At 39.2% G+C, this 18,891-nt stretch overlaps 1 protein-coding gene across 1 annotated transcript in view; it reads left to right on the forward strand.

Moving 5' to 3' along the window:
- The window catches only part of LOC103371487 (A disintegrin and metalloproteinase with thrombospondin motifs 6-like), a 39,464-nt gene extending 22,189 nt beyond the window's left edge, over positions 1–17,275 (forward strand). The window contains exons 11-13 of the mRNA XM_008300830.1: positions 6,216–6,357; positions 12,750–12,857; positions 17,126–17,275. Coding sequence (XP_008299052.1) covers positions 6,216–6,357; positions 12,750–12,857; positions 17,126–17,275 — 400 coding nt within the window. The remainder of the gene's footprint in view (positions 1–6,215; positions 6,358–12,749; positions 12,858–17,125) is intronic.
- The last annotated feature ends 1,616 nt before the right edge of the window (positions 17,276–18,891 follow it).

An 18,891-nucleotide genomic window follows, 5' to 3' on the forward strand; every position in this document is an offset into this window, starting at 1 on the left:
TTGCTCCCAATGGCAGGTAGCACTATCACATACAGTTCTGTCACCGTTACTGTATGAATGTGTGTGTGAACGGGTGAATGAGAAAACATTGTAAAGCACTTTGAGTGCCGCTAAGGTAGAAAAGCGCTATATAAGTGAAGTCCATTACCATTTACCATGTAGCACATCTGCAAAACTCCTGCCTAACAAGTAGTTTAGCTATATCCCTGTACCCATACATCAGAGTTACTGTACATTAACAACATTGGTTGGGCCTTGGTTGGGCCAGCTGACCAATCAGAACAGACTGGACCTTTCAGGAGGGGATTAGAGAAAGCGCGTTGAGTACCACTAAGGTACTCAAATCATGAACATTGAAACATTTACCACATTTGGGTGATTCCCCAAAATAAAATGATATGATACAAAGCAGTATGATTTGACGCAATGTTATATTCCTTTATTAGTCTCAAAGTTGGGAAATTTTCAGGACAGATTTGTTCGGGCTACAACAATGCAGCTTGATAGCCAAGATCCCAAGATAGCAATAGCAAGAAGCATCAATTAAAAAGCAAGATATGATAAGTCTTTTTTTCTTGCCTTTTCCAGATTTATGCTGACTGTTGGTTATTTCTTGGGATTGTCTTTCATTACCTAAAGTTAATTTCTTAAAAAGTTTTGATACAAACTATGAAAGGCTGAGGAACAGCAACACTATTTGCCTAAAACTGCAGTCAGCTCTGAGGTCCTAAAGGTTTCTGCTACTGTATCGCATCACTGTCTGACAGGTGGTCATAATGCAGAAAGGTTTCCAGTGCAGAAAAGATGAATAAGCCCTTACAGCCTTTGTGTTTAAATTGCAGTGTCAGATCCAACACCTGTTAGATCAAACAGTGATAAGTATTAGTAACTAGACGTGACTACAGCCCTGTGAACCGGCAGCAAATAGAACAATGGAGGGGTTGTTATGTCAACCTATATGGAACATTTTACCTTGGTGATGGTGATGTTAGTAGGAAGGGGACTTCTACATGCTGAGGACACCAAGAGGGCAGAAAAAATGAAAGAGGGTCTACTGGGGTGGTTCTTGCAGTCAGAATACACACAAACGTTCAAGATGCTCTAAAATGGCCCACAAGTTCCTGCAGTGGAAAACAGCCTGGTGTATGGTTCAGCAGGAGTCTGTTAGACTTAAACAGGCTTCATCTGCTACAACAGCTTTGATTCCCTGAATGAACTAGACTTGCAGAAAAGTGGATATATTAACAAAGTCAGACAGAACCGTTTTACATATTTTCTGGACTATTACCTGCCTCAGACGGGGGACAAAAGGTCAGAAACACTTAAATGTAACAGTTATGGGCACTAAACCAAGATTTTCTCGTACAGCCTTCTGCATGCTTGTGCATAATAATGTGCATTTACCTGTGAGAGTTTTTTTTAGGCTGGATGTGACTGGAGTGTGGTGGAAAAGCACAGAAACATAAATATTACTCCTGCTCCAAGTGTTATCTTTTGTTGTACCTTGGATGATAGAACTTAATAATTAAATCAGAGGGGATTGCAAATATCTCAATTAGTACACATTGACACACATTTCACTCCTTAATTCAGCTTAATTTCTTTTCCTTAAGACATTCTTGCATATTTTCATGTCCACCCTTGTGGTGAAATATTGGTTGCAAGTCTGCGGTGTGTGTGTCTGTGTGTGTGTGTGTGTGTGTGTGTGTGTGTGTTTGTGCATTCATGTTTAGTTAGCGAGTCCCTCCAAGAAAGCGGATAATAGCGGCTGTGGTTGTCAGATGATGTTTCCGGCTGAAAGCTGTTAGAGGAGGTTTAGTGAACAGCACTTGTGACAGAGATGACCGTATTAAATGCCAGCTTCCAACTGGGGCACAAAGAGCTGCTTCTCCGTCGCCCCGTTGGGTTTCTGTCAATTTCTGGCTCGAGTATCCGAGGACAACCGAAGCTGCGCTCTAACAAAAAAAAAGAGACAAAGTTGTTTTACTTGGTGTTTAAGCAGAATACACTGTTAATTATCTTCTATTACAAGCCGATTTGTACGAGTTGTTTCTTGCGCTTTTTCCTTTTTATTTTGATTTTTACTGCCTTTAGCTTTCATGTTTCTTACAAAAGGGTTCTGTCTGTAAACTCCAATTATCCTCCCTTTCTCTCCCTCAATCAGAGTTTTGGATATTGCACATGCTTCTCCCTGCCAAGTAAACAACTTTGGCTGTGGTATTGGCCTAGATTCACCGTCTTGGTCAAGCAATATGTGGTGCTTTGTTTGGGTTTTTTAGGAATGGTTTATGAATGCACTCACAGTTCAGTCATAGTTTATTCTCCCCAGTCTGCATGCCAGTTTGTTATAAATGTTAAAAGGCAGGCAGTTAGGGTTTATTAAACTCTCAGAGACCACATACACATACTTGAATTTGATATCAGTCTTGTGTGCCTTATGATAATTGTTAGGTTAGTCTGATTTAATCATGCTGCCGTCTCACCGCTGGTTGGATCCACTCAGGATGGTTAATATCTCCATGAATGACCAGTGTCAGAGTTCAGGGACCGTTGATGTTCTCTCTTATTAGAAGATATTTCCGCACAGCATAATGAATTTGGCTGAATCCACCGGACAGGAAGCCTTTGCGACGATGTCAAATAATAGCCTCTATGTTTAAACTTTGACTATTTTGTCTCTCTCCAAACCAATAAATAGTCCGGCTTGCCCTCAGTGCACAGGGAGTCTGGGGGCCCTCGAGGCTGGTTTGTCTGCCTCTCCCTGTGATGAGAGGGCTCTCCAAGGAACAAGAGTCAAGAAATAGGATTACTCTATTCAGTAACTGAGAATGGGAGGTCGAGAGAAGAAGAAAACCAAGAGAAAGAGGGCAGAGAAACATGAAAGGAAGGTAGAAAGATTTGCTACTGTTGGTCTGGAACGTTGTAATTCTGCTTAAGGTGAGAAACTACAGACAAAAACATTGTTGTTTCAGGCACTGGTCAGTTTTCATATTTTTTGCTTTCTATGTTGCCCCATAACATGTCTTCTTTCACACTAGTGGAAAGAAAACATCCAAAATACACATTTACTTTGTACTTAGTTAGAATTCTTACCCCTAAAAACAGTTTACAATAATAATTAATGCAATTTTGCAAAACATATTGTAATAAGGTTGCTTACTCACCAAACCTTCCTACTTTTTATTCCTATGTAATCGGTATAGGAAGTTTTCAAATTTCTCAATTTTGAGTGTTTACAGTGATGAGCTAAATGACTAGCTAACATTAGCTAAATTAACATAATGTATCCTAGTAATTGCACCCTACGTCGATACTAACAACTCTTAAACACTCATATGCAACAATGTGAAATGTATATTCAGTGTATGATGTAAATGGGGATTTTTTTTAAGCTAAACTATCTTTCATCCAGATAACAACACTCAATCAGCGATTAAACTAAAGTTAGCTTGCATGTGGCTTGCATATATGATTAACTAGCATCACGAAAATTTGCCAAGTATTTTTTGCTAGTCAGAAACTGCAGGATGCACACACATTTCAACTTGATAAGGCAAAATAATGTAAGCTGGGAAATTTTTGGTTATGTTTTGGGTAAAATTTAGTTAAGTAACACAACATTGTTATTTAACTAAAACAACTGTTAATACCTAAAGTAACGTTTTCCAATATGTGACCTGTATAAATGGCTAGCTAGCATCAGTTAAATTAGCATAATATAATATGTAGCTTAATATCTAACTTAACTGATAAATAGCTAATAACACTGATACATATTTCTCAACTGATATTCATAAAAATGTAAATTGTGACTTTTTAAAAGAAATCATCTTTTACATAAATAACAATACTAACAAAAACAACACTAACTTGCTACAATGTGACCTGTGTTGCCTAAGAAGAGTAGACTATGTCATAACGTACAATTGGTATGTCCAACCTGACACTTGATTAGAATGCTTTTTAATGTTTACATAAACGTGTAAGATTTTAAAACACATTACACAAAGCTAACACAACATACCTCAGTTCACAAAATGCTATGCTATTTACATTAGACTAGCTAAATGAATAGCTAGAGTAGCATCAGTTATATTGACATAACTAGATATTTAGTTCTGACGCACTGATATTTTCCCATGTATGTATAGTATATAATAATGTAAAGTAGGAAGTTTTATTTAAATAACATTTTTCAAAAATGACAAAGTTCCTCCAGTTACAAAATATTATGGGAATAACATTGAGGAGGTTAGCATAGTTAGATCTTTTACCTTTATTCGAATCTATACACATACTACTATCCCTAAACCATACCGTTTGTACATAATAAAGGAATACCAACTTTAAATAACAATAATTATAAACAATCATTTTTAATTTCCTAAAATGTTAACCTTTCTCTTTAATGTTGTAAACCTAATTTCGAAAAATAAAGAGTTTGGAACTAGCTTGTAGTCACTAATAACATTGAAAGCCAGAAGCTGCCCAGTCTGATAGACTGAGATAGACCAGACATGTATGGTAGGGCTAAACCATATGCAAATGATATTGCCACTGCGATATGAGTCACAATTTTATTCAGAATGGTAAGTTACCACACTGAATTAGAATGGTATTTTGCTGGAGTCTGAACAATACAAGCACGTTCCCTTACATCTATACAATATGATTTGTATGTTGCAGAATCTCTATAGTCTTTCGATTCTAATTGCATGTTGCTACATGTTGCACCATTATCAAAAACTTGCAGCTCATGCAATGTGAATATTGCACTTGGCCACATTGTGATTTTTAATTAATTGTTCAGCCCTACTTTCGATACAGTCTTGGACTGACTTTGAGGATTGGTTTCGTTGACTCAGTTTTTAGGATGTTTACCTCCATACTGTGGAGATGACTGGAGGTTTTACTCTAAATAAGCTGCAAAAAAGCATTATTAGCCTATTCTGTGGGGATTCTTGAATAATAATTTAGGCTTTTTACAATTGTTTATGGTTCCAAGTCTCTACAACTTCTGAATATTTGTAGAAACTTTTAAAATGGAAATTTCCAGAAACAAAAATGATTATCTCTGAACTTATCTGAACTTTCATGATTTAAAGGCAGAAATCTCAGAAAAAAATATTTCAAAACCTGCCAGAATATATATATATGTATATGTATGTATGTATACAGCATTTAGGGTGAAGCAGTTGTTAAGTTTTCCAAACTTTTAGTGCTCAATCTTCTCCTCTCCTCTTGTATTCTGGGCCCAAGCTGCAATCTGCTCGATCATAAAGTCTAGCACTACGTTATTGTTGTCACCAGGCCCACTTTTCCTTTCGAGGGATGGGAAGCATTCCACTGCATGTTGCAGCTGCCGCAGCTGGAAAGAACGCAGTGTTATAGTAAATAGTCATAGTAATATTTTGCCTGGAGAGAATCCTCTGACTCAGGGAGAAACAGACGAGGTAGAGATTGAAATGAGATATGTCTGTGTTTGTTTATTGGCACTTGGCTTTTGTATGATTGAGTCTCTGGCACACTGTCAAGAAATAACAACAATCAGTTTTCCTTTTAGCAAGTGTCTGTCCTCATGCATGGGAAGAGAAGGCATCCACACAAACATCATTTCAAACTAAAGCAAACAAGCATTTTCACTGTTTTAGCTACTAGAATACAAAGCTGCTTTGTGCGTGCATGTGTTTTCTTTTCTTTGAGTTTTTAGCGAGCCACATATTTCTATTTGACAAAACAGACTAAACATAATCCTAGGCCTGGACGTATGACCCACAGCTCACTCCAGATTTTTCTCTTCCTCTCCCTGCACTGTCATTTTATTGGCTCCTTGGTGGATTTGTTAGGAGCAGCGACATACAGAACAGTGCAGCTTAGAGCCATATAATCAGGGAGGGCCGGTGTTTCTGGGCCCACAGCCTGCCCCCTTTGCCTCCCGGTAAAATGTCTCTGCTTGTGCTTCAACACTCCCTTTGATGAGGAGGCGTTGATGTGTAATATCAACATTAATTACATGTCATTTGAGATCTCTGACAAGCTTCCTACAATGGTAGTTTGGTGGTAAAATTAAACGAGTCAAACAACACCAGCCAAGGTCTTGGAGGGGGGTGACTTTAATTGTCCGATCTTGGCATCTCTAACTCTGCCATTAGCCAAGTGCAGAAAGGTTCCTTTGTGTAAGAAACAATCCTATTGTAGGTTTGTTTTTTTGACAGCTCAGGTCGGGGGACGTGTCTGGACAATGAACCTCTGAAACGAGACTTCCTGTACCCAACAGTGGCCCCGGGGCAGGTGTACGATGCAGACGAGCAGTGTCGCTTCCAGTATGGAGCCTCCTCACGCCAGTGCAAGTATGGGGTAAGAAACCAGCATCTCTCACGCCGCTCTGCTGCTCACGTTTTCTCTTCACACTGACCCAAAAGGACCCCTGTTTTATATTCAATCAACTCAATGAAATATAGTTTTCAAGTTCACAATCGTACACTGTCAGATGGTAATATTTAGGGGTGAGTACTGCTAAAATGGGACACCTGGCAAACCAGGTGATCTTATTTAAGGAATACATAAATAACTGAAGCTTCCTCATTACTGAAAATGTATTTGATGAAGAAAATAGGCTCACGTGGTTATGAAATTGGTGTGACATCATGTACAGGGACTCTTGATCCTAGAATCACAGTGGTAACAAAAATGGCATTATGTTATGACATGGGCTGTAAGGTGGCCCAGTTGGTAGCACTGTTGCCTCGCAGCAAGAAAGTCACCGGTTTGCATCCCGGTGGGCACCGCGATCTTTCTGCGTGGAGTTTGCATGTTCTCCCCGTGCAGCGTGGGTTCTCGTGGGTTTTCCGGCTTCCTCCCACAAGGTCCAAAAAAACATGTTGAGGTTAATTGGTGATTCTAAATTGTCCGTAGGTGTGAATGTGAGTGTGCTTGGTTGTCTGTCTCTAAGTGTAGCCCTGTGATAGACTGGTGACCTGTCCAGGGTGTCCCCTGCCTTCAACCTAAGTCAGCTGGGATAGGCTCCAGCCCCCCCACGACCCTAGTGAGGATTAAGCGGTGTATAGATAATGGATGGATGGATGTTATGACATTCAAAATCTAAAAAAATGGGTTAATGTTTGTAGGAGTGTGTCAAGTTGGGAACTGAGATACTGGAATGACTCTGTAAAGTGTTGCAGAATACAAAGTGTCCCATTTTACCAAGACTTGCTGTATTCGAAGACATTTCACAGTAGCTACACAGGCTTGGACTTTACTTTCAAAGCAGAGCGAAAGCTATAAACCATAAACACACCGCTACAGTCAGAGGTGTCAGGATTCCCAAAGCCCATCAAGAATAAAAGTCTGTAATTCTGTTTAAAAAAATCCTCAGAACTCAAACAGGTAATGAGAATCAGTTAGTTATATGGTAGGAAATTTGTTGATTGTTGTGTTGTTGTTTTTTTTTTTCAAATTTAATGTCCATGTAGATTTATTTCATATCTTTGTCTTGTGTGGCAGTAAGACGCAGCATCTTTGGGTTTTGGAGAGTCGATTATTTTGTAATTTTTCCCATTTTGTACCCCAAATAATTACAATTATTTGAGAAAAGATGAGACAGATCATCAATACAGTACAAATAAATCTTAGTTTTAGCCTCAGAAATGATAAAACAATATATCCTTCTTATCCTTATCATGTCTGATTTTGAAAATGAAGTGCTAGCAGTGAAAGCAAAATGACCGACAGTTCTGTGACAAAAACTCAGGGACTTGTTTTCAGCTGCAGGTTGTTTACGCAGAACAGAGTTGAAGATCAAGAAGCGAATATGGGAAAAAAAATACAATGTAGGTAGTAAAATAACAATAGCGCCACCTTTTTCCTCAGCATTGGTAACAACTCTGGGAATTCATAAGTGCCGTGCATACTAATTCCATCTTTTTAAAAATGTTTGTAGAATTAATAATCAAAGACGTGGCACTTCTGTCTGATTTTAGCCATAGCTGTGTTGTTTCCATGGAAGTGCAGGACTTTATCTTGCTGTGAAAAATGAACTTGCAGTGACTGTAACAGGAGCACAAAATGCCCAGAAACTGCTTGGAAATCAGAGGGTTAAACTCAAGTGTTGATGTACATTTACAGTTTTTTCAAGTCTTGCAGGGATAATAACAGTTTCCTTCAAATGTGTATTTCCTAGTAAAGATTAAAAGGGGGTTAACATTTTCAGAAGATAATTGTTTTATTATTGTCTGACAGCCAGAGCTGGTTAGGAGGTGTCTGTCCACACATGGCTTCATTCTTCTGTTTCATCTAAAAACTTCCCAGACAAAGAGATGAAGGACTGAAGTCAACACTCCCCTCATCTGTGCTTTTTCCTTCAGTCTGTAATGATAATGATTCACCCCCTCTGCCCGACTAATGAGAAAACCTCAGCACATGAGGTGACACGAGCAGTGAAAGACAGGGAACAATCGCCTTGTGAAATGAGCGGTTGAAAGGGACCTCAAAGATTTAATGAACAATCATGTGATATTGCTTTGCGTTACATAAATATTTGGGCTCATGAGGCCAAAAAAAGGGGACCGAGATTAACTGAGATCATAGAGTTATTTCATTTCATTGAAAGAAATATCTGACAGCAGATTACAACAGGCCCCGAATCAAGCCCTGTTATTTTGGCTCCTAAGCTCATAATTGTGGTTTTAGATCAGCATGAAAGACACACATTTATGAGCGGATGGGATTCCAGCGCTGATTCAACACAACTCGATTGGAGTTTTTTTTTTTTTTTCATCTGACAATCAGATCTATTCCATACAGCCATCTGTGAAAGAGATGCCCTGTGTGACAGGACGGACATAACCGCAAAGGAGAATAAAAGCTCTAATAACTGCAAGAGTCTGGTTTCTGAAGCTCAGCCATTGAACTTTTCCACATTTGGAGGAATATTCTCTTATTTTTCAGTCTTGCAAAAGAATACGGTATAACAGTGATAAGAAAGGACGGGAAGTTTAGCCACAGCATGTCAAAGTTTATCTCCAATATATCTTTTAATAATATCACATAGTCATATTGTGGTTGTGATATTTCTCTGGTAAAAGATGTTGCCTAAGACACCATTCCTCTGGCTCAGACTGTGAGATAACAGAATGATTTGTAAGTTTTGCAGCCACAGAAAATGTTCAATTCTGGCCACAAATTCATTTGTCTTCAGGACAGGATGAAAATTTACCACCGCACATGACCTGGTGTGAACAGCGCGGCGATGGAGCCTCAGCTTGGGAGCTGTGGTAGTTAGATGGTTATTGGAAAGGAAACAAGCAAAAAAGAATATTTTTCTGCTGCAAAAAGTGAAGTTTATTGTTCAGATTTTTCTCTTTTTTTCTGACCTAGTAGTTCTTGACTTGTGTTGTGTGCTGGTTTTTCTACCATTTGGTACAAATCATTTTTCCCAAATGTTAAGTTCGACCTCATGACTCAGCGCCTGCTTTTTTCAAGTGAGTACGATTGAGTTTCACAAGGGACAAGATTTCAGATGACCAACAAAAACAAATAACATGTCAGTCCATTAATATTAGGCTGAATCTATTTTTAGCCATGATAGTGGTGTGGCTGTAGGAACAAAAACGATTGGTTGACTGATCCACTGCTTCGGTCCTGACAACGACCAAACAATAAATTAATTTCAAATCAAACTTGCAATTTGAAACAATGCAATTAGAAAAAGCTGCAATTAAGAATACACATGGTGCGACTATGAAATAATGAGTACTGTAGTTTCATTTTATTTACTTTGAGCAGACTGTGTGGTTCAGGTTGCTCGCTGTGGTCCGACTGACATAAGTTTTTGCATGTAACAGTGACACCTCGCACATTTTACAGCACGTCTGACCCGGGGTTTAAGCTGTCATGTTCATGGTTTCATCACAGGCTTTAAATCTGCTATGAATGAATATTGAGCGGAGGTTTGGCTTTGAAACGCTACATTGCAAATCAAATCACTATATTTGTCAGAAAAATTGCAATTAGATATTTTCCCCACATTGTTCAGCCTTAGTTCTAAAAGTCTTAAAAAAATCTAACAATTGAAATACTAATAATAAGACGAATATTGTTGGATTTCTCATTTTAATGCTAATGTTTGTTGACAAGATCGTATCACTAGAAACATACAAAATTTGCAAAATAGCTTCCTAGATACTTTCTCAGTTCCACAAAACACCTTGTCAGCAACTTGTGTGAGGACTATTAAATGGGAATTTCAGCTTTTTGTTGTTTCCAGGCAGATTTACAACTTTCCACTGATCATTGTACTGATCATGTGTGACATGACATTCTGCTGGGATATTTATTTATTCAAAACCACTTTATTCTACATCCTGTCATTTAAAAATATGCCAAAAATAAAGTGTTTGCTCTTATTAGATTCTGTTGAAAGCAACACAAAAAATGTGCTTCATAGCACAACAGACAAGATATAACTGAGTCAACAATAATGTGGCAAAAATTCTAGGGCTTCTCAGCTGAACTGCAGTAAGTGTTTACACAGAGCAGACAGGAGACGAGTAAAAACATGCAAATTGCAATTAGATGTTTTCCCTAATTTGCCCTTGTCCTCACTATTAACTGCTAATTTTGAAAGTTCCATTCATCATCTCCAGAGGATAAACTCTAATGATGTGTTAACATTGTCGTGCAGAGCGTGTCAGCGTGCTGTGAGCTCTTCTGTGTCCAGCTACGATCTCACAGAACTGCTAGCATGGAGTGCTTTCTCTATTCAGGTTATTATTTTACCATATTTCTAGCATAAAAAGCCTCATTTAGGCCATTACATCTGTTTGGAGATCATTTTTTATTACCGTGTTGGTTTTTGGTTCAACTAAATTTACACTGATAAAACAGAACACCAGAGGTGTGTCGTTTATACATACAGTATATAAACATAGAGTTTATTAGCTACACCTAACATAAAAATAATGCGTCTAATACAAGATTCCTGCAATAAATCCCCCCTCCATGGAGGTTATAACATTCAGTTTTTGTTGAAACTGCTGCAGAGAGGTGTTAATTCAACTTTATGATCGTTTCAGAGGCTGCAGGTTGAGGCTGTGAATTATAAATTACATTATATGTATTACATTTACATCATTGAGGGTAAGCAAAATAACAGAAACAACCCTTGTGATTAGATGGTTGTGAGGCTCTGATTGGGTAACTCTTAGCAAAATTAGGTAAATTCAAACAACCTAAGAAGAGAAGATAAATCACAGCTCAGTTCAACAGTTCTCAAAGTATATGTTCTTTGAATTTTGGGGTCATTGCCAAAATGAGATTGGGAACCACTGATGTAGAGCAACACAACAGCGATATTTCACTAACTATAACCCCCAATGTCTTCAGGGGGTTGAGCTAAATTCAAAGATTTTAAAGATCATTGAACCGTGGGGGTGTCGCAGACTTTAAATCACAGCATGAGACTTTGTCAGAGGTGGGAAAACTAATACAGATGTCAGGGGAGGAAGTTAGGGTAATTTATAGCAAAACTTTGGTAACAATGATGCATCTTGCTTCTCAGTTAGACTGAAGTCTATAACACAGATGGGCATAAGAGTCTTTTTCAAACCTGGAAGATGAAGGTATGAAAAACAAACAGGCTTTGATGGCTGTATTAGCGAGGCCCTCTCTCAGCGCCTCTGCCCTTTTTATCGCCAGCTTGTTCTCTCTTAGCGTAAATCTATCAGGCCCACATCCTTGTCCGTTAAGGCCCGGGCCACTGACCTTTTAGCATGGCTGAGATAGTGAATGGAGCAGCAGGGCGGCTTATTGAAACCAGCTGGCAGAGGGGAGTCCTGCAACCAGAGAGTGGCAGTTTGCTGCTTTATTTAATCTGGATAGGCTCAGGGAGCTGCAGGGCCGTGGCATATTTACTGACCCCGGGGGTCAGAATCTATGCGTGGGATCATAACTCTTTTTCATGGGCCTGCTCTTCTGCCGTACACAATTGTCCTGTAAAAGCCTTTGAAGTCGAGACTCAAGGAGCCGTGCTTTGGTTTAATGGGAAATCTAATGCAAGGTTGTGCAGCGCTGTCCTTGTAACATGTGTTCACTTTATACTATTATCTATCTGGGGGCAACTTAGAGCTCTCCTCCTTTTCTTTTAGTTATTTAAATGAATTCTCTTTGTGTTCTAGACTGAGGAGTGATGATGTTTACTCAGACCACTCAGTAATACTAAAGATATTTGTTAGGCCTACAAGTCCTCTTTATCTAAGACTTGGGAGGCCTATTGCTCACTCTTGATTTCCCCTAAGAAGCCAGAATGGGATTTCTTGAACTGATGTCACGGTCCCGTGTGGTCCTGAGGTGAACGTGAGCAAACGTTAGTCATGGTGTTGATCCAGCTGACTCTTCATTTCTCATAAGAGAACATTAAGAGCACCCGGTGACCCTTGGCGTATTGCTCAAGATGCACTGTGATCCAAAGCATATGGGCTCTGGAAGTTAGATGCCTCTCAGCAGTTTTGATGTGGTCTCATCAACTCCTCTCCTCCTCTGATTTGATCTGGAATCATGTAGATTTATAGATGAATTTCTATGCTGTTTGTGTTCTTTTTTCTTCTTCTCACAGCTGTCAGACTGCAGAAGAAAAACACGAAGCCACGAGAGGCCTTTGATAAATCATTTTCACCCTTATTTAACAATCCAACCCCCCCTCAGTTCTCTGAATTGATTTATTCTGACCAACTTGCTTTTGCCTTCTTTCCTAGGAAGTGTGTAGAGAGCTCTGGTGCCTTAGCAAAAGCAACCGCTGTGTAACTAACAGTATCCCTGCTGCAGAGGGGACTCTGTGCCAGACTGGCAGCATCGAGAAGGGGGTAAGTCTTCAGATGTTCCTCACACACATTAAGGAAAAAAAAAAAACACCTCACATTTTCCTACATTGTTCTTGCCTCCATATCTTCCTCACTATGTTGTTGGATCAGGGTTATGAAGAAATGAACAAACTGACCTGAAACAGATTCTTAAGAAATGTAAGCAAAGTTCTTGTCAGCTGAACACTCACAGCTGACCCATGATATCAGTCCGTTAGCTACTTAGACCTATGAGTGAATATTCAAGTTGAGCATTTGATTAAATACATTTCTGCAGTTGCTCCAATTGTCCTATGAATGAGGGTTGACCCATAAGGATTTTTCAGGGCTGAAATAGATTATTAGTAATCAAGGAGACATATAAGACTGACACATATTTGCAGTAAAAATGAAAGCCTTGTTGTCAAAATTTAGAAATAACACAAACTCCAACATAAAACTTAGTTGAAATGCCTTTGTTTATTTATGTTTTCAATATGGGAATCTTTTGAGTCAGACTCGGGGTGTTTTTTTTTTTACTGCAAAAATAAAGTCCAGCACCTCAATGAAACCAGCACAACACTGGCTAGAAGGAGACAGAACTCAGAAATATCTTACGTAATTGTAATGCCATACATTTTAAAAATTCAAAGACTGATTGTTGAATTTGAAAATTCAATTATTTTTGTTTTTACGGTTTCTGGCTCTGATGAAAGATTGGACTCAGCCTACAGTGTGGATTTTTGTGTTAAAGTCATAGTTGAATTTTCTTGGCTTATGCGATGAAATCCACTGATAGCACTGAAATGAATCACATAAATATACTTGGCCTTGCTGCTGTGATCTGGATAATTTGCCAAATACTTCCCAGTGGCATCACTTTCTACTGAAGAGACAGTGCTCATGAAATTTCCTTAAAGCTTCCCCTCGGTGTTGTCCAGAATATTTTGCAGTTTGGAAAGAATGCTGCCCTTGAATCTAAATGTATTTTTTAGTTCCGTGAACACAAATAAAACTATATAATATTTGGGGATTTTACTGAGAAGAGTCAGAGCTGGATATCTCAAATAAAATAGTCACAAATCAAACCTAAAATATCTGCACGTATGTCGGCAGAGGTATTGTCGCAGTGATCAACAGCAGCAGATGAACATCCAGCGGAGAGAAGCTGAGTCAGTCTGCAGAGAACCTGAGTAAATACAGGATTCTTTATTCCTTCCAAACTTCCAAGAACAGCTTAAAAACATTTATCCTGGGATTTATATGATACTATTCATCTTTTTCAAATTTAAATTGAAACCAATGCAGTTATCAAATTGGAAAAGCTGCAGTTTAAGAGAGTCTGATCCAAAGTTTAAATTGTCATGTCATAGGTTTTATAAATTCACGTCATCCTCCTTGTGTGACAGTTGTGTTTATGATGGTGTCTTGTGGCAACGCTTCATTGTATATATCAAATCTATTACTCAGTGAATATTAAACAGAAGTTTAAAAAATTGTATCTGTCAGATAAACTGTAATTGGATTTTTTTCCCAAAATTGTTCAGCAATAAATAAAGTTCTTTTTTTTGGCTTTGTTTTTTGTAATTTGGATGAATCAGCCTTTTGTTAACACCATATATACTTAATGAAGTACCTGGTGATGTGAAATGAGTGCAACAATCAACTGGAGGTACCTCAATGCCTCCACTCTGGGAAGGGTTACCAATCCCTGAGTGTGCACTCACACACACACACACACACACACACACACTTTAATGCAGGCCAGGCTTTAGGTCATCGTCCCGCTGTTGATGCCAGCCAGGTTAGGGGAGACAGTTTTAACACGGATTACGGCAGCCATTGTCACCGGATGGTCCGAGGTCTAAAAGGGAAGAATAGGAGAGTGTCACGAGCTGTCACCCGTCATTACCATTAGCTCAGTGGAGCCTTTGAGGACCGGGGCCCGCGGACAGGGTCCTGGACAACACAGGGGGCCCCAGGTTGAGCCTGGGGGGCTTTGGAACAGCTTTTGGAGCAGCTTTAGGAGAGCCAGTGGCATACCCTGTCTGCCGCTGCCGGGGGCAGCTTCAAAGGAATATGAATGTCAGCCATTTCTCACCCAGCGTGTAATGGAGAGAGGCCCTTCCAACAGGAGCAGGGAGGGATGGAGACTGGGGGAGGGGGCAGAGGGAGACAAACTGACCGACAGACAGGAGTTTTTGTGTTTTTACTGTGAGTTCAAATGGACACAGTGACGGACAGTATACTCCAAGGTTTCGTGTCCTGATCCCTCTGTCCCGCTGCTAATCTTGTTTAGACAGCATCTCAGGACGTGAATGAGTAACTCAGATAAAGAGGACAGTGGCCCAACGTAGCCCTCACCTTGACTGTCCCGGTCTCTGCGGGTTATTAACCTACTGACACAGTTGGAGATCTCTGATCCCCTCTCCCCTCTGGAACTCTGAACAGCTTAACACGAGGCTTGTAACACTCCTGAAACACACTGTAGTGCTTTCTTTCCTTCACCTGCCTCTAAAACCACCCCATTGTGCCCTGCAAACATTAAATACACATGCAGCAACATTCAGAATCATTTACCAGGACTTCTTCCATCGTTCAAGACTTGATATAACATGGCTATTAATCATCAAAATGATGAAAGCAAACTTTTAGTTAAAGTGATAAATGAAAGGAACATTTTAACATTTTTGGAGATACCATCATTTGCTTTTCTCTTCATTAGTTTGTTTTCATAGATTTAATGTTTTTATTGTGTTTTCTGTTGTTTTATTGTCTTTTTGTAATGTTCTTCTGTATGAAGCAGTAAAGTTTAGTATTACTATTATTAATATTAATATTATTATTTGATACTGGATGAACCCTCTGAACCCCAAAACCTACCTTTACAAAAGGCATGTTATGTTTAAAATTTGCCAAAATGCCACCATTTATCAGAGCAGGAGTCATCAGATTTTTAACTTTTCGATAATTTAAAATTATATTATTTCATCAAAAAAAACTGAATTGTACATGTCTCATTTATCAATTTACCAAAAATAAATAGTTAACACTGATCAGATTCTGTAAAAAAACTAAGGAAATCTGCATTCCTCGGTGCAACAGACAAGTCATTAGTCATCAAGAATTTAGGTACTTTTTGGTTGAACTGCAGGCTGTGTTTACGCAGATAGAAAGGAAACAAATGAAAAACAAGTAGTAATATATCAATATTGTGTAGATCCACCGCCATTTATTTTTCAATATTGGTAACACCTGTAGGCTTTTGGAAAAATACAGTACATATTGATTTCAGTTTCCTTTTTTTTGGTAAAATAAATAATTCCATCCATCCATTATCCACCGCTTAATCCTCATTAGGGTCGCGGGGGGGCTGGAGTCTATCCCAGCCGACTTAGGGCAAAGGCAGGGGACACCCTGGACAGGTCGCCAGTCCATCGCAGTTCTACACTTAGAGACAGACAAAATAAATAATTAAAGAAATTAAATTATTCTTATTATTTTTTAAATGCTTTTTGACATTATAACTGTGTCATACTGCACAAAAGACATTTCTGAGTTCTCTTACCATGGTCACGTTTCCACAGTAAATAAAAATGTGACAGGATTAAAAAAAAAAAAGTCAAGAAACTTCTTTGGGTTCAGACACTTAACAAACATAATAATTTCTCATTATACTCTTTCTGGACTCTGTCTGTGAGTTAAGTATTTTAAGCATATTAGCATCAAGCCTCTTAGAAAAGTAAACATGTGAACCTGTAACTGTTTCCAATATGCTGAAGTATTTATTCAGTGACAAAATGGACACAACCTGAATTGAGTTACATAAACAGTTAAAAAAAAAAGAAAAAAATGACAAAGGGGAAACCAGGACAGCAATAACAAAATAGAAAATAACAGGTAGCAGAGGAGAAATAACAGGACTAATGCGGAAATAAAATTATAGGGTGAGTAATAGTGTAATCACAAGTTACTCTTTGAGTGTATGTGTGTTTTTAAAGACACGCAGCGGGAGGGACAGAGAATGTGTTATTGTAGGAAAACTTCATCAGTCAGCTTCTGTATAGTCTACACTTCACTATTTGCAAATGCAAGTAAATACATGTGTGCTCACAACTGTTAGAAAACTGTAAAACTGACACTTAACTATTCTCCATTGTAATAAGTTGTGTGTTATTGTGAGTCTCTGTAAGTGAAGACGCGTTAATGTGTCTCAGCGTTTCTGTAATAACCTCTGTGTGTGTGTGTGTGTGTGTGTGTGTGTGTGCGTGTTTGTGCTCCTCCCCGGACAGTGGTGCTACCAGGGGGAGTGCGTGGCATTCGGTACCTGGCCTCAGAGCGTGGACGGAGGCTGGGGGCCGTGGTCGCTGTGGGGGGAGTGCAGCAGGACCTGTGGGGGCGGTGTATCCTCCTCCATGAGGCACTGTGACAGCCCAGCGTAAGTAGGCAAAGTAAGCCACAGCAAGCTGAACACACACATCCAGGTTCTGCCTACAGGTGTGTGTGTGTGTGTGTGCGCGTGTGCGTGTGTGTGTGTGTGTGCACATGTGGATGCTGTGTAAACGTGTGTTACATCCTTGTGGGAGCATAGAGCGGTAATTAGATTGTGTCGGATTCAGCTGTTAAATATTTCCAGGACTAAATGCTTCTTTGGGAAAGCGAAAACCTCTTTCAGTCTATTTGATGACTTTTCAGTGAAATATTAACTTTTAAGCTCCTCTAATGTTTTTTGTTGTTTACTCCTGCAGGACGTAATGAAGCATTTTACGTAACTTATAAACCGTTCAAAGTGCCTTTTGTGACATATGGTGCAGTGGTCTGAAATGCCGATTTTTGCACTCATGGACTCAGTAACTTTTAGGGAGTCAAGTTTTCCCCAACATTGTACACCCTTTCTGAGAGTCTACATATCTGCAGACTTTCCTGAAGAACTTGACCGTAGTTCATAGTGACATTGATGGCTTATAAATGTATTTGTCCTGCCCTTCCACAGAATGTAGCTACACAAACAAAGCATCAGTAGCGTGGGGAAGAAAGTCCCTATTGTGTTTATTTATTGCATGTTTGTGGAGTTGTTTGTGTTTTTAGTCAAAAGTAGGATTTACATGTTCATTGCATTGCTGACTTTTGTGAGGTTGCTAACCAAACAGGGAATGATCAGCTGAGCAGTCAGTCAAACTTCAAATAAAACACAAGTCAAACGGAACTTTGTGCTCCTGTACAACGTCTTTCAAGTCCATTTTTGAGGGCAAAAAATGTACCTACTGTGGTGTAGATACAACACACACGGCAGTAGTGTGTATGTGCAGAATATGCACATACAACCTACTGCAAAAGTCCCTTTGGACTTCACCAGACAAGGAAAGTAGCACAACAAAAACTGTGCATCCATGGGTGCCATTTGCATCCATACTGGTGTGTGATGAAAGCTTTCGAGAGTTTCAGGTCATTGATCAGCTTTCCGGTTGCAACTTTACTGTTGTGGTTCACTCTGCCTATTCTCATCGTGTTATTTTGACTTGAAAAGCTCTAAAATCCTGCTACCGGCTCAGTGAAAACAATGGACGGACATAGTCTGAGATGAGCTGCTGAACAGTCTGGAGCATTTAGCAGCTGATGAACCAGATGTTCCACACAGGAGATGGTAGAGACCAAAAATGGAGTTAAAAGAGAGTGAATATTTGATTGTCCTTAATAAGGATGTTCATGTTGCCATACTTAGAAGAAATATGTGCAAAATATTTCCATAAAAAGAAAAAACATCTTCAAAAATGAAAAAACAATACCTGTCACCTATACCATATGGCCTGGGGTCCAAAAGACCCCAAAAGTCCTGAACAGGGTTATATTACTTTTGTCAGGACGTCAGAAGCAGGACTCTCAGTGACTAATAATGTTGCTCCACAACTGGTGGGTGTTTAAAGAAGAAACTGTTTGCTATTTTCAGCAGCTGTTCTTCAGACGCAGGTTTAAAGACAGTTGAAAAAGGAAATTTAACATGCCGTTACCACTTAATTTCCAAGTCAAGGAAAAGACAGAGTGCACAATGTCTCACTTT

This window comes from Stegastes partitus, unplaced genomic scaffold (assembly GCF_000690725.1).
Source record: "Stegastes partitus isolate 25-593 unplaced genomic scaffold, Stegastes_partitus-1.0.2 Scaffold1594, whole genome shotgun sequence".
In the NCBI taxonomy this organism is placed as follows: Eukaryota; Metazoa; Chordata; class Actinopteri; family Pomacentridae; genus Stegastes; species Stegastes partitus.